Here is a 14,215-nt window from a genome sequence, read left to right on the forward strand (position 1 = left end):
ACCCATTTAGATACCTGAAAACTGCTATCATGTCCCCTCTCAGTCTTCTCTTTTCCAAACTAAATAAACCCAATTCTTTCAGCCTTCCTTCATAGGTCATGTTCTCCAGATCTTTAATCATTCTTGTTGCTCTTCTCTGGACCCTCTCCAGTTTCTCCACACCTTTCTTGAAATGCGGTGCCCAGAACTGGACACAATACTCCATTTGAGGCCTAACCAGCGCAGAGTAGAGCGGAAGAATGACTTCTCGTGTCTTGTTTACAACACACCTGTTAATGCATCCCAGAATCACGTTTGCTTTTTTTACAACAGTATCACACTGTTGACTCATATTTAGCTTGTGGTCCATTATGACCCCTAGATCTCTTTCTGCCATACTCCTTCCTATGGAGTCTCTTCCCATTCTGTATGTGTGCAACTGATTGTTCCTTCCTAAATGGAGCACTTTGCATTTTTCTTTATTGAACTTCATCCGGTTTACCTCAGGCCATTTCTCCAATTTGTCCAGATCATTTTGAATTTTGACCCTGACCTCCAAAGCAGTTGCAATCCCTCCCAGTTTGGTATCATCTGCAACTTAATAAGCATACTTTCTATGCCAACATCTAAGTCGTTGATGAAGATATTGAACAGAGCCGGTCCCAAAACAGACCCCTGCGGAACCCCACTTGTTATACCTTTCCAGCAGGATTGGGAGCCATTAATAACTACTCTCTGAGTATGGTTATCCAGCCAGTTATGCCCCCACCTTATAGTAGCCCCATCTGAATTGTATTTGCCTAGTTTATCGATAAGGATATCATGCGAGACTGAATCAAATGCCTTACTAAAGTCTAGGTATACCACATCCACCACTTCTCACTTATCCACAAGACTCGTTATCCTATCAAAGAAAGCTATCAGATTGGTTTGACACGATTTGTTCTTTACAAATCCATGCTGGCTATTACCTATCACCTTACCACCTCCAAGTGTTTGCAGATGATTTCTTTAATTACTTGCTCCATTATCTTCCCTGGCACAGAAGTTAAACTAATTGATCTGAAGTTTCCTGGGTTGTTTTTATTTCCCTTTTTATAGATGGGCACTATATTTTGCCCTTTTCCAGTCTTCTGGAATCTCTCCCGTCTCCCATGACTTTCCAAAGATAATAGCTAGAGGCTCGGATACCTCCTCTATTAACTCCTTGAGTATTCTAGGATGCATTTCATCAGGCCCTAGTGACTTGCAGGCATCGAACTTTTCTAAGTTATTTTTAACTTGCTCTTTTTTTATTTTATCTTCTAAACCTACCCCCTTCCCATAAGCATTCACTATGTTAGACATTCCTTCAGACTTCTCACTGAAGACTGAAACAAAGAAGTCATTAAGCATCTCTGCCATTTCTAAGTTTCCTGTTACTGTTTCTCCCTCCTCACTGAGCAGTGGGCCTACCCTATCCTTGGTCTTCCTCTTGCTTCTAATGTATTGATAAAAAGTCTTCTTGTTTCCCTTTATTCCCATAGCTAGTTTGAGCTCATTTTGTGCCTTTGCCTTTCTAATCTTGCCCCTGCATTTCTGTGTTATTTGCCTATATTAATCCTTTGTAATCTGACCTAGTTTCCATTTTTTATATGACTCCTTTTTATTTTGTAGGTCATGCAATATCTCGTAGTTAAGCCAAGGTGGTCTTTTGCCACATTTTCTATCTTTCCTACCCATCGGAATAGCTTGCTTTTGGGCCCTTAATAGTGTCCCTTTGAAAAACTGCCAACTCTCCTCAGTTGTTTTTCCCCTCAGTCTTGATTCCCGTGGGACCTTACCTATCAGCTCTGAGCTTACCACAATCTGCCTTCCTGAAATCCATTGTCTCTATTTTGCTGTACTCCCTTCTACCCTTCCTTAGAATTGCAAACTCTGATTTCATGATCACTTTCACCCAAGCTTCCTTCTACTTTCAAATTCTCAACGAGTTCCTCCTTATTTGTTAAAATCAAGTCTAGAACAGCTTCCCCCCCAGTAGCTTTTTCAACCTTCTGAAATAACAAGTTGTCTGCAATGCAGTCCAGGAACTTATTGGATAGTCTGTGCCCCGCGGTGTTATTTTCCCAACATATATCTGGATAGTTGAAGTCCCTCATCACCATCAAATCTTGGGCTTTGGATGATTTTGTTAGTTGTTTAAAAAAAGCTTCATCCACCTCTTCCACCTGGTTAGGTGGCCTGTAGTAGACTCCTAGCACGACATCACCCTTGTTTTTTACCCTTTTATCCTAACCCAGAGCCTCTCAACACTTCCGTCTCCTATGTCCATCTCCACTTCAGTCCAAGTATGTACATTTTTAATATATAAGGCAACACCTCCTCCCTTTTTCCCTTGTCTATCCTTCCTGAGCAAACTATACCCATCCACGCCAACATTCCAATCATGTGTATTATCCCACCAAGTTTCAGTGATGCCAACAATGTCATAGTTGTATTTATTTATTAGCACTTCCAGTTCTTCCTGCTTATTACCCATACTTCTTGCATTTGTATATAGGCATCTAAGATACTGGTTTGATCTTGCCTCCCAGTTTTGTCCTGACCCTCCTTTCTCTCTGCCATTATAGCCCACGCTCCCTCTTATTTCCAACCCATCTCCCAGGTCTTCATGTTCCCCAGTTACCTGTGGGCTTTGCTCACCTGTCCCGTCGAATCTAGTTTAAAGCCCTCCTCACTAGGTTAGCCAGTCTGTGTGCAAATAGGGTCTTTCCCCTCCTCGAAAGGTGAACGCCATCTCTGCCTAGCAGTCCTTCCTCGAATAGCATCCCGTTGTTGAGGAAGCCAAAGCCCTCCTGGCTACACCATCTTTGCAGCCAGGCATTCACCTCCATGATGCATCTGTCTCTGCCCGGGCCCCTACCTTTGAGAGGAAGAATCGAAGAGAATATCACCTGCACTCCAAACTCCTTCACCCGTACTCCCAGAGCCCTGTAGTCACTCTTGATCTGCTCAGCGTCACACCTCGCAGTATCATTTGTGCCCACATGGATGAGCGGCATGGGGTAGTAGTCAGAAGGCCGGATAATCCTCGAGAATGCCTCTGTAACATTTCAGATACGGGCCCCCGGCAGGCAGCATACCTCCCGAGATGAAATGTCAGGGCAACAGATGGGCACCTCCGTCCCCCTCAGCAGAGAGTCTCCGACCACCACTACCCTACGTTTCCTATTTTCAGTGGTGGCAGCAGACCTCCCAGCCTTAGGGGTACGAGGCTTCTCCTCCTTTACTGTAGGGGGTGATTCCTTCTCTCCTGTATCAAGAAGAGTTGATACAAACTTATCAGATTCTTTTGATGCAGTCATGTGACTGGATGTGACAGGTTTTCTGGTGGATGGGTCTACACTATACTACAAAGTAGGGGTGTGTTTCTTCTGCTCGTGTACACATAATCAGGCTACCTCTCATCAAGCTGGCATGAGTATAAATAGTAGCATCGCTGAGGTAGCACAGGTAGCAGTAGTGCAGGCCTGGCTGGGCTGAGTTGTGCTGAGTACATACCTCTGGAAAACAATGGCTGTATACTTGGCATGGCTCAGCTGCGCCTTCACTGCTGCTACCCATGCTACTGCAGCTATGCTGCAATTTATACTTGTGCCAGCTTGATGGAGACTTAAAGAGCATTCACATTTAGAAATCTGAGAGAATGAACTGACTAATGGTACTTGCAATCCATTCACATATCCCAGTGCTGCTTTGTCTTGTCAACTGCAATGGTAACCCTTTAACCTCCATATCTCAGAAGTGAGCCCTACATTTTAACATTATAATATGAAAATTGCCGTTTCTGGATACTGGATTGGGAAGTCACAGGTTATATCAGGCTAGAAGAATCAGATCATGGCTATACCAAGGTGGAAAGGCCAATACAACTAGCTGCTCGATCAACACTGGGGGAGGGACAATTCTTTGGGGGTTGTAAATAGCTAATCTTTCTTGTTATCTCAGTAATGAGATACCATTTTTCACTTGATATCTTGCTTTTACATACTTGGTTGGATAGGAAGCATCTTATTTTGTGAACTTAAGTGTCAGCTTAAAATCAGGGAAAATTTAGGCTGACTATCAGGGAAAGAATCCTGATAATGAGATGTATTAAACCTTAGAATAGCTTCTTAGAAAATAGTGGAAATTCAGGTACTTGGGACACTGAAAATTGGTCTGGTTAAAATACTGGAAAATGTGCCGTCAGGTATGTCGAAGAGAGAGACCAAGGAACATATGTGTCTTTTCTTTCCCTTATTTCTGAGACACATTTGCAAGGAAAAGAAACTTTTATGTAAGCTTCACTTGAATAAGAATCTAGATCCTCTAAATAATTACATAGCATGTGATGAATTTTACTGGGAGAGGATGAGATGGCTGGTGACAATTATAAGCCTTCCCTGAGAGTGACGTGGGATTGTGAGTTGCCTGTATGGAAAGGATATTGTGCCAGAAAAATTGCACAATGGCATGGACAGCCGTGCACCATTGTTGGTTGTGAAGAGAATTGCCGCAGCAATAGTCATGGCCAAAGAATGGAAACACGGAGGTCAACCAGATGTCTTCAGAAGAGATAGGAAAGAGGAATTATCTGCTCTGTTAGAAATCAGTGGAAGTGGAATCTTTATAATGAATATTTGTTACAGTACTGTATATTAATTTGAATATGTCCATAGAAGTGAAAAGGGTTTTTGTGCTGCAGGGATGATCTGTTTAGCACCAGATGGGAGGAAGCTCAGCAGCTACCACCAGTTTATTAAGGAACAGAATGACTGCTAATGGCAGTGGACATGACCCAGCATTTTGAGGGTGGAGTTGAAAATATTCAGAGGATCCCCAGACTTTTCCTATTCCAGCTGGCTTCAGGGGTGCCGGGAAAGTGAAAGAAAATGCCTGGTTTAAATAATATTTAATCAATATTGTAATGTTTCAAATGTAAGGTTTTTTTAATTTGAAAAAGCTTTTTTAAAAACTGAAACTTTTTGCAAAAATGATGCTAAGAAGTTCATTTTTTGCAATGAATCTCGGCCCTCTTTCTAATATAGGTTTTTTTTATCAAAAACATTATCAAAAAGAAAAATTTTCAAAAAACATTTTGGTAACATTTTCAATAATGTTTTAGGAAAAATATTGAGCAGAAATTGCAAAAAACTTTACGAAAACAGTTCGGTCTGGTTCAAACACTGAAAAACAACAACTTCTGTATTTTCCCTGGAAACATGTTTACATTTTTCTGCCAGCCCTATTCATACCCTAGCATGGCCCTTTTACTTAAAATTTCTGCTGTTCCACCGATAAATCTTTGTACTAGGCAAAACAACATTTTACAGTACAGAAGCCAGCATGTGTATTTTGCTCTGTGTGTTGTATTTGTGACTCCTTGTCTCTAAAATTATTTGCATTTGCTTATCCTTTGGTGGCAGGGAAGAGGTGGGGGGAGAGGGAGTGAGAGACTCCAGACATCATTTTTTTGGGGTCTGTCACCTATGTTCCTTGATGAGGTTCAAACACAGAAGCACCTGGTTGTGGATGAAGTTGTTCTAGAGAATGGAGAACCCTCCCCTCACTGTACCTAGGGTTCAGAATGCTGTTTTACTCATCATCTTCCATGCTGACTCTGTATGTGACGTTGTTCTGTTCATTGGAAAGTGAAAAATTAAATGGGCTAATCTTCACTTCTGCAATTCCTCCACCATTCATCAGCCCAGAGAGTTTCTCACAGTTGTTTCCATACTGAAGGTTTATATGGTAGCTCAGAGGATGACCAGCTGCATCTCTGGGCCAGCACTTCAACAATATATTTTGAGTAACAACTGTGGGAAGAATCTGCAGTCCTGCCAACGGCCTTAAGCCGCCTAGGAGATCCCTACATAAACAAGAAATGATTCACTGTTATGACTAAGATGAAGGCGGCAGTATGTGAACTCAAAGGTTTTTTTGTTTGTTGTTCATTCTACTGATGTTTTCTCTTCAGTCATATATCTGGTTTGAGATTCCCAGTCTTCCATTCATATTTTTTTAATTATTTAATATTTGTATGTGGAAAGACATTAGTATATGACTTTCCTTTGCTATGAAAACTAAATCAGATAACTTTTCCCCGTCCATTTTTTTTTTTTACATACGAAGGTGAATTTTTAAAAATTTTTTACTATTCCAAATTGCTCCCTTTCACGGTCAGTAATTGCAGCTTATGTTTATACCCTAGATGTTGTTTTAAATCTAGCTATAATCCTGAATTTGTCCCAGGGGAGTTTATGAAGAAATCAATCCTACTTCTTTCTGATCCTCTGTGAAATATTTAGGAAGACATTGATAGTCAGATAAGCAGCGTTGATGCTACTTTACACAAGTTTCAATTTTAATTGAAAACCAGTGTGAAACATGCAGCTGGTTTTAGTCCTTGCTAATTTCTCAGTTGCCTTAGAATAAAAAGCATGTGAAATTTATTTCCACACTGAGACTGGGCTTCACTAAACACTGCTCCCTCTCTGATCTGTTGATAGCTGAATAAATAACTTGTCCACCCTGGCCTGTTACTTAATAAAATTTCTGCTCTGGTCCTTCTTAGACAGTGGTATTCCACATGTCACGTAAAGGAAAACTCATGCAGTGAATTATATATGTTGTCCTCATGGGCAGTATGGAGTGCAACTGTTGTTTAGTGGCATTTAGAAGAAAACTGAAACGGGAGGATAATTCTTATTTTCAGCCTCTATGTGGATGTATTGATGAATCAGTACTCCTGGGATTTTTAAAGTACAAGAAAGGTCATCAGCTCCTCTTGGAGGGAGGGAAAATGCACAAGTGCGTCTCTACTCAATTTCAGATTGAGTTTTTATTCCATGAGGAACAAAAGCAGTGACCCTTTCTCCTCAACCTCTGGCATGTGTACTTGTCACGGTTCTGGTTTTGGGACAACCTTGCTTTCTTGTTGGACAATAAATGTGAGATTCAGGTTGCCTTATGCAAGTCACATTAATGAAAATCTACCCAGCCTGCCACATATATCTCAGTGGCAGAATGTTCACCAGTATCCAGCTCTTTGATGCATCATCTGCCACTTCTTGGTGTCATTCTATGCAAAATGGATGAATGAATTTTAATAACAGCCTAACTGTGTAAAGGGTAAGATATAGAAGCATGTGTTCAGAAGTGTTTTTTTTATTTTATTTTTTTTGGCAGAGTATTTGGTTTGAGGATAGGGGCTCATTTACAAGTGAAGCTTTCTGTCTGTTGCAAATTGATTTTGATTACTTTAAATTGCAATATTTATTGGAATTGTTATTTAAGTCCAGACTTTACAACACCTATAGTTCTTGGGTGCATGAACTGAATCAGAGAAACTACCAAGTTTTTAATTTGTGGTGGTGATTTTGTTTTGTTTTTGTTTTGTTTTTTACTTACAGATGTTTTACTAGAACAACAAGGATTAGAGGAACTTTGGCAATTTTAAAGGACATGAGTTTACTTTTCCCAGCATGCTTTATCTGTGTCTTTATCTCACAATCGCTGGGATAATGCATAGAGAATACACGTTAAAGCTTTTTTGAATATTTATATATCACATTTATCTACCATGTATAGATTTTCTGAGTGATCCCAGCAGTATCAGTGCTACTGGTAGTTTGTCGTAAGAAGATAATGTTATTGTAGAAAGCAGTGGACTTCCTCCTCCTGCTTCAAACAAATTTCTGCCATCTCTGTTGCCAAGGCTTTATAATAGGGGTGGGGAACCTGGCGTGTGGCAAATCTCCGCGCCATGGCCGGAAGCCCCAAACCTCAGCACTCCAGCTCCAGTTTCTGGGTGGAGAGGCGATCAGGGAAGCTCTGCACGCTGCCCCCACCCGCAGCGCTGGCTCAGCTGCTCCCATTGGCTGGGCCAATGGGAGCTGTGGGGGTGGCACCTGCGGACGTGGGTAGTGTTTACTGCACAAAACCGCCTGGCCACGCCTCCACCTAGGAGCCGGACATGGTGGTGGCCGCTTCTGGGAGCAGCGTGGAACTAGGGCAAGCACGGAGTCTGCCTTAGCCCTGCTGCTCTGCCAGCCAGGAGCTGCCTCAGTTAAGCACCATCTGGCCGGAGCCTGCACCCCAACCCTCTACCCCAGTTCAAGCCCCCCTGTCCCGCACCTTAACTCCCTTCCATTAGTTGTGACCAGGAGTCCGGTTTTGGAGCAGAACTCCCGGTCAAAAAGGGATCCTGGTGGCTCTGGTCAGCACTGCTGACCAGGCTGTTGACTGTCTGGTTAGCAGCACCGTTGCGCCGCACAGAAGGTCTGGCAGGCTCCCTCCTAGCTTCCGTGCTGTGTGGCTCCCAGGCTGGGAAGCAGCTGGCATGTCCGTCTCCTAGCCTTGGGGGCGGCCAGGGGTTTCTGCGTGCTGCCACACCCACAGGCGAAACTCCCATTGGCTTGGTGTGGGCCAGGGAGGTACTAGCGCGACTCATGAGCACTCAGCAGGCGGCTGTTGAGGGGTCGCGTGGTGTGCGCCTCTCCCACTGCTGCCCAGCCCTCTTCTCCATGCTGGGCTCGAGCTGCGGCGCGTACCCTGCTGCGACCTGCGGTCTGTCTGTCGCCCCATCCTCAGCACCCAGGAGTTTGAGGTATGTGTATCCCTGTCTCCAAATGCTGGGAATGGGGCTGCACCCCGACCGACCTTAACCTCTGCATGTAGACAGCATTATGTCAGTGGGAGAGCTGCTCCTGCCAACATACCTACTGCCTATCGCAAAGGTGGAATTATTAAGCTAACAGGAGAGTTTTTTCTCTTGTAGGCTTAGAGCGTCTTCACCAGAAATGCTATAGTGATGCAGTTGCTTCGGTGCCCCTGTACTGATGCAAGTTTGTAGTGTGTAGACCTGCCCTTACTTGTAGACATTTGGCAAATTATTTAATTTTCCTAACATTCACTAATGCATACAGATACAAAATTATTTTACCTTGTTGATGTCAGAGGCAGAGTACGCATGTATGTTTCAGTGAAATCTGTTGATTCATGCCATTAACAATAAAATCTTTGAGTAAGACAAACAAAGATCAGAGTTATTAAATATCTTTATCTTACCCCTTTTGATACTGAGTGCAATACAATGCATGATGTCTAGGTTTTCTTTTTATACTTTCACTTTTTTGTTTTTAAATTTTACTCTTTCCTATTCCAGTAACTTTTCCCAAAGTTGAGGAAGATTTGAAAAAGCTGCGAACAGCAAAAAGAAACTGTAATTCTGCCAATCTGAAACTTTTTCAAAGTTGAGGAAGTTTTGAAAATGCAGGTGGCCAAAGGAAAAAAGAAAAACAAAAATTAGTGGGGGTGGGAGGAAGGAATGCATTCTGTGGATGAAAGGAAAAACGGGATGAGAAATAGGAAAAAACAAAAATAAGAAATTTGGAAATGTGGGGGAAAAAAACTTTAAAATCTGAAATCTCTGTTTAAAAAAATATTTTGTTGACAAACAAAACTTTTGGCAATAGTTTTTGGCTTTGAAAAATAGCCATTTTGGGGGAGGTGCAGAGGGAGTTTCAAGTCATAGTTTCAAGTTGTTTAGTTCTAGTCATAGCCAAATTCTAATGTGGATATAAATATTTATCTATTCTACATTCACCCTTTGAAGTTTTAATAGAATATATATTTTTCAACTCTTGTCCTAAAGTGTTGTATAGTGTGGTTGAATTGCTGCTTTACTTTACCTCACAGGTGACTGCATTTTAGTGTTAAGTGAAGAAGTATCAATGTGGATAGTATTTTGTGATGTTTTGTAAAATCCTGTGGTAAAAAAATGTAAAATAATATTACTTTTGTTATAACTGATATCATGTAGTTTCTTCATTTTTTTAATAAGCGTCCAGAAGCTTTTGTGAAAAAGCCTGGAGCTCTAGCTGTGTTGTTGTTGTTGTGTTTTGTTTTTTTTTGCTTAATAATTACATCTTTGACTACTAGAGAGAGTTTGAGTTTAATAATGCAGCTGTAAGACACTTGAGTGAGGGCTAGCATACTGTGGGTCTAATCATAATTATAATACTATGGGAGATGGCCAACAATCATAGTCCATTTCCAATGAGCTTTACCTCATTTTAAATTAAAAACTTGCTGGAAACAGGGAAAATCACAGCAGGTGATATTCAGCACTGCCAGGAAATGTTTGGGTTATTTTAAGGAAACAAAAACACCCATATAGGATAGCTTAAGGCTAGAGGTATGAAACCGGGACAAAAGCTCAAGAATAATACACAGATATCTGTAAACGTGTTCAAAATATATGCATTTAAAATTAATGATGAGATCTGTTCTATTCTGCCTGCAGCAGACGTCCTTCAAAGAGGACACAACTGTGATACAACTGACCTTATCTATGGCTAACTTGTAAAATGGTCAGATACCTTGCCATAGTGGCTGTGATTGTTTAAAGAGTGTGAGAAATTCACACCGCAATTTGTGCACGGTAGACTATGTAGTTGTCTGGGTTTTTAAAAAAATAAGGACCGCAAATTTTAGTTCATTGCCTTATGGATGTGCAGCACCTTTTAGACTACTTTACATTAATTCTTAATTGTTAGACTGATAATCCTTTTTGTTAGCATACATTCAGTTTTCTTCTAATGGAATAATTTGTTTTCATTGCAAAACTGTCTTTCCCTGGTGGAAAGAAACTTATTTATTGCTAGTATCCACTATGAAAATAATCCTTGCTTGGTTGAAATTATCCATTCTGTTGCAATTTTATTACATTACTTTGAACATTTTAAGCTAATGGATATCCACGGACCATGTTTGCAGATCGTGGATTGGATGCAGATACAAATTTTTTATCTGCACAGGGGATCTATCTATATGTATCATTTGCATTGATAAATCACTTGCTTACACAGAACCCCTTTTACTCAGATAAATGCAGTGTGCTTCATTCCATTCTGAAAAACAAAGTTTTGGTTGGTTGGTTGTTCAGTGCCAATATGTTGTTTTGATATTGTACAAAATGGAAGTATTACATTGTATGAAGAAATGTGAAAGTGAAGAGGGAGACTGTCTATGGAGAGAGAGCCAGACATGAGAAGAAGCTCATGGAACTAGGCAGCCCTGTCTTGCTTACTAGCTATTCATTTACCAGGCAGTTTTTAACAGACATAACCTGATACAGAAATCACAAATTCTTACAACTATCAAATGCCTCTTCAAATCTTGGATTTCGAGTAATGTAAGATGCTGCAAAGAATATACCTTGGCTCTGTTTAACCCAAACACCATTCAGAGTGTGTTAGAGGTCAGTGCCAGGAGGTAGACCTATATAGTATCTTCTGGTCATGATCACCAAAGGAATATCTGACACAGCCTACTTGCAGTTCCTTTCACAGTCTCTAACTGAAACTGAAGTAACCTGTGTCTCTTAACTTGCAAAATATTGCATAGCTGAGTTCTTGTTAGTGTGCAGGCTTTTTTTTTATCTTAACTGGGTTAATACCATGTTGGACATCTCCTTTGTGGAGAAGACCTCCTTCTGTTATCTATTCCAGATCAGATGGGAACCACTGAATTCATGAGGTGTCTATTCTTAGACCTGGTCAAAAGGGGAAAAAAAAATGAATTGGGCAGATACAGTGACATGGGCTAATTGAACCTCAGCCCTTACCCTTAGAATACCTCACTCAAGGAATTGGCATATTTGTGCATGATCTAGAGAAATCTTAGAACCCATATTTTTCCCTCTTAGATTCTTCTATACTTTTAAAAATTATTTTTATTACAAAATAATTTTGTTGTATTACTTCGCTATGGTGCTATGTGCTTGCTAAATCTATATAGAAATCCTATCTAATGTCTATATTACTGTGGAACTGTATTAATTTTGACTCCTTAATTAAAAAAAAAACTTTATAAAATACTACTAGAAACTATTTATTCTAAATAAAGAAATACTGTGCTAATTGCTTAGCTAAAAGAGGACTTCATTATCTCCATGTACTCTGAGCCTGTGTCAGACTTAATCCACTTATTTATCGGGGCTAGTACTAAACCTCCATTGCTGGATCAAGAATTTTTTTTTTTTTAAAGTTTCTGCTTTTTTCTAGTCTGTGCACAGCAGCTCTTGGTTTGTTTCTTGGTATACAAATTTTAATACAAGGTGTATGTTAGATTTTGAATGCCAGCAAGGCTGCCACAAGTAGTTCGTGCAATGTGCCTCAGTTCCAGTGTATTCAGTAGTGTATTTAGATGGCCGTAGTAGTAGATTAATGAACTATGAGCTTTATTTCGTCCATATGAGACTACTGTAGGGTCAATCCCAGATGAAGAAACCTTTAAACTAAGTTGTCTCCATGTGGAGCTTGATCCAATATCCTGTCCTTCAGCTCTAACACTTCATGCCTCTCTTTGTTCTTTGCAGATTCCTAAGTGAGAAGTTTTTTTCTGTAGACTGACAAGAAAGAGAGAGAGAGAGACACTCACAATGGCAAATTCAGCCAGAGAACATCTGCTTTTTGTGCGACGACGTAATCCTCAGCTACGGTATACTCTGAGCCCAGAGAACCTGCAGAGTCTGACATCTCCGGGCACCATACCTGAGAACATGAACTTACAGCGTGCCAACAGTGACACTGATCTAGTGACCTCTGACAGTCGCTCTAGTTTGACAGCGAGTATGTATGAATACACCCTGGGGCAAGCTCAGAACCTCATTATTTTCTGGGATATTAAAGAAGAAGTTGACCCAACAGACTGGATAGGACTTTATCATATAGGTGAGTCAGAACCATTTCTTAATTTTCTGTGGTTTTTGGTCCTTTGCCACCTCTTCTTGACTTTCATTATGTCCAGCGGTGCACATAAAGATAAAATATGAGATGAGACTGTTCAAAATTATTCTAAAGCTTTGTCTTTCCCTCTTGCTTCAATGAAGCGTGAAAATGTGTAACCAGTTAATGTAGATCTTGGATTCCATACTTACCTCCTAGATGGTGGAATGCTGTCTTCTTAGACAGCAGAGGCTCTATGCACACACCATCTTCCTATTTCTATCTTTAATTACTGTTGGCTGCATTACTGGTGGCTGCATTACTGACTTGGAAATTTAGGGAGTGGGTTTACGTATTCCAATAAATATTCCAAAAGAGATGCACAATCAACAAAGCTGTTAGCTGTGCCACTCTCCCATAAACTCGAAAGAGGTGCAGAGGAGTCACTTCTTCTTTATCTTACTCAAAGAATTTCAGATATATTGTCCCATTAGCATGGTGGTCCTTTCTGAAACTGTGACAAATTAATGGTAACTTGGTATTTACAAAATACCCATTGTGTGCCAAATACTTCTACCACTAGGCCTAATGTCTAGCACTTTTTTTTTCATTTTAATGTTTATAAGTAGTCAGTCATGACTTCTTCCAGGATTCATCTTTATGGTTTTACAGGAAAAGGTTTTCTTAGACCTGTAAACAGTAATTTATTACTTCTGGCCAGGTGGGTTTTCAGCATTTGTGAAAATGTATTTTGTATAAATTCTTGAAGCTGACTGTTGCACACTAAAATGTAAAGAATTACATCTGTATAAACAATAACTTTTATTCATGAAAGACATATCCTTCAGAACCCCTCCAAAATAAATATCACTACTTCCCGCTCCTCCCTCATGTTACTCCCTTTTTTTTTAATAGTATTCAGCCGGGGAGGGAAATGTGGTGTAGACAAGGATCTAGCTGCTGGATCCCATGTTGCCACCATTTTAGTTAAATCACAAATCAAATAAAGAGAAAACATGTCTGAAAACTGGAACCGTGTCCATCTTAGAACTAACACCAGTTTATCTCACTCAATATCCTCACCAATGAAATGTTATTTAAATAAGATCTTTATCTTGCATTCATTGAAGTTGGTAAGTTTTCCCATTGGATTCAGTGGCAGCAGTATCAAGCCCTAAACTATTCCATCTTCCCGTCCAGTTATTCAGCTGTCTCCCAAAATGGTCAAAGAGCAATTTCAATCTGGCTCTGGAATAAAGAACTTTTCTGCTGTGTGTCTGCTGAGCCTCTCAAAGTGCAAAACAAAGGCACAGACTGGCTCTAGCCTCTGCTGAGAGGGCAAACAAACTCAGATTGCCTCCTCTGAATTCAAAACCCCAGCATGTTACAGTGTAGTGCAATAGTGTACAATATCCATCATGGATTTCTTATCTGCTTGTGTTAAAAGTGAGAGGAGGTCCAGCTACTTTCTTTGTTGTTTT

The 14,215-nt window shown here is 40.5% G+C and overlaps 1 protein-coding gene across 2 annotated transcripts in view; it reads left to right on the forward strand.

Annotated features, from left to right (window-relative positions):
* HECW2 (HECT, C2 and WW domain containing E3 ubiquitin protein ligase 2) overlaps positions 1 to 14,215 on the forward strand; it is a 255,307-nt gene that overhangs the window by 64,421 nt on the left and 176,671 nt on the right. For both annotated transcript variants that reach the window (XM_050969456.1, XM_050969458.1), the window contains exon 2: positions 12,386 to 12,740. In XM_050969456.1, the coding sequence (XP_050825413.1) occupies positions 12,449 to 12,740 (292 nt within the window). In that variant the 5' untranslated portion in view covers positions 12,386 to 12,448. The remainder of the gene's footprint in view (positions 1 to 12,385; positions 12,741 to 14,215) is intronic.

This window comes from Gopherus flavomarginatus, chromosome 10 (assembly GCF_025201925.1).
Source record: "Gopherus flavomarginatus isolate rGopFla2 chromosome 10, rGopFla2.mat.asm, whole genome shotgun sequence".
NCBI lineage: Eukaryota > Metazoa > Chordata > Testudines > Testudinidae > Gopherus > Gopherus flavomarginatus.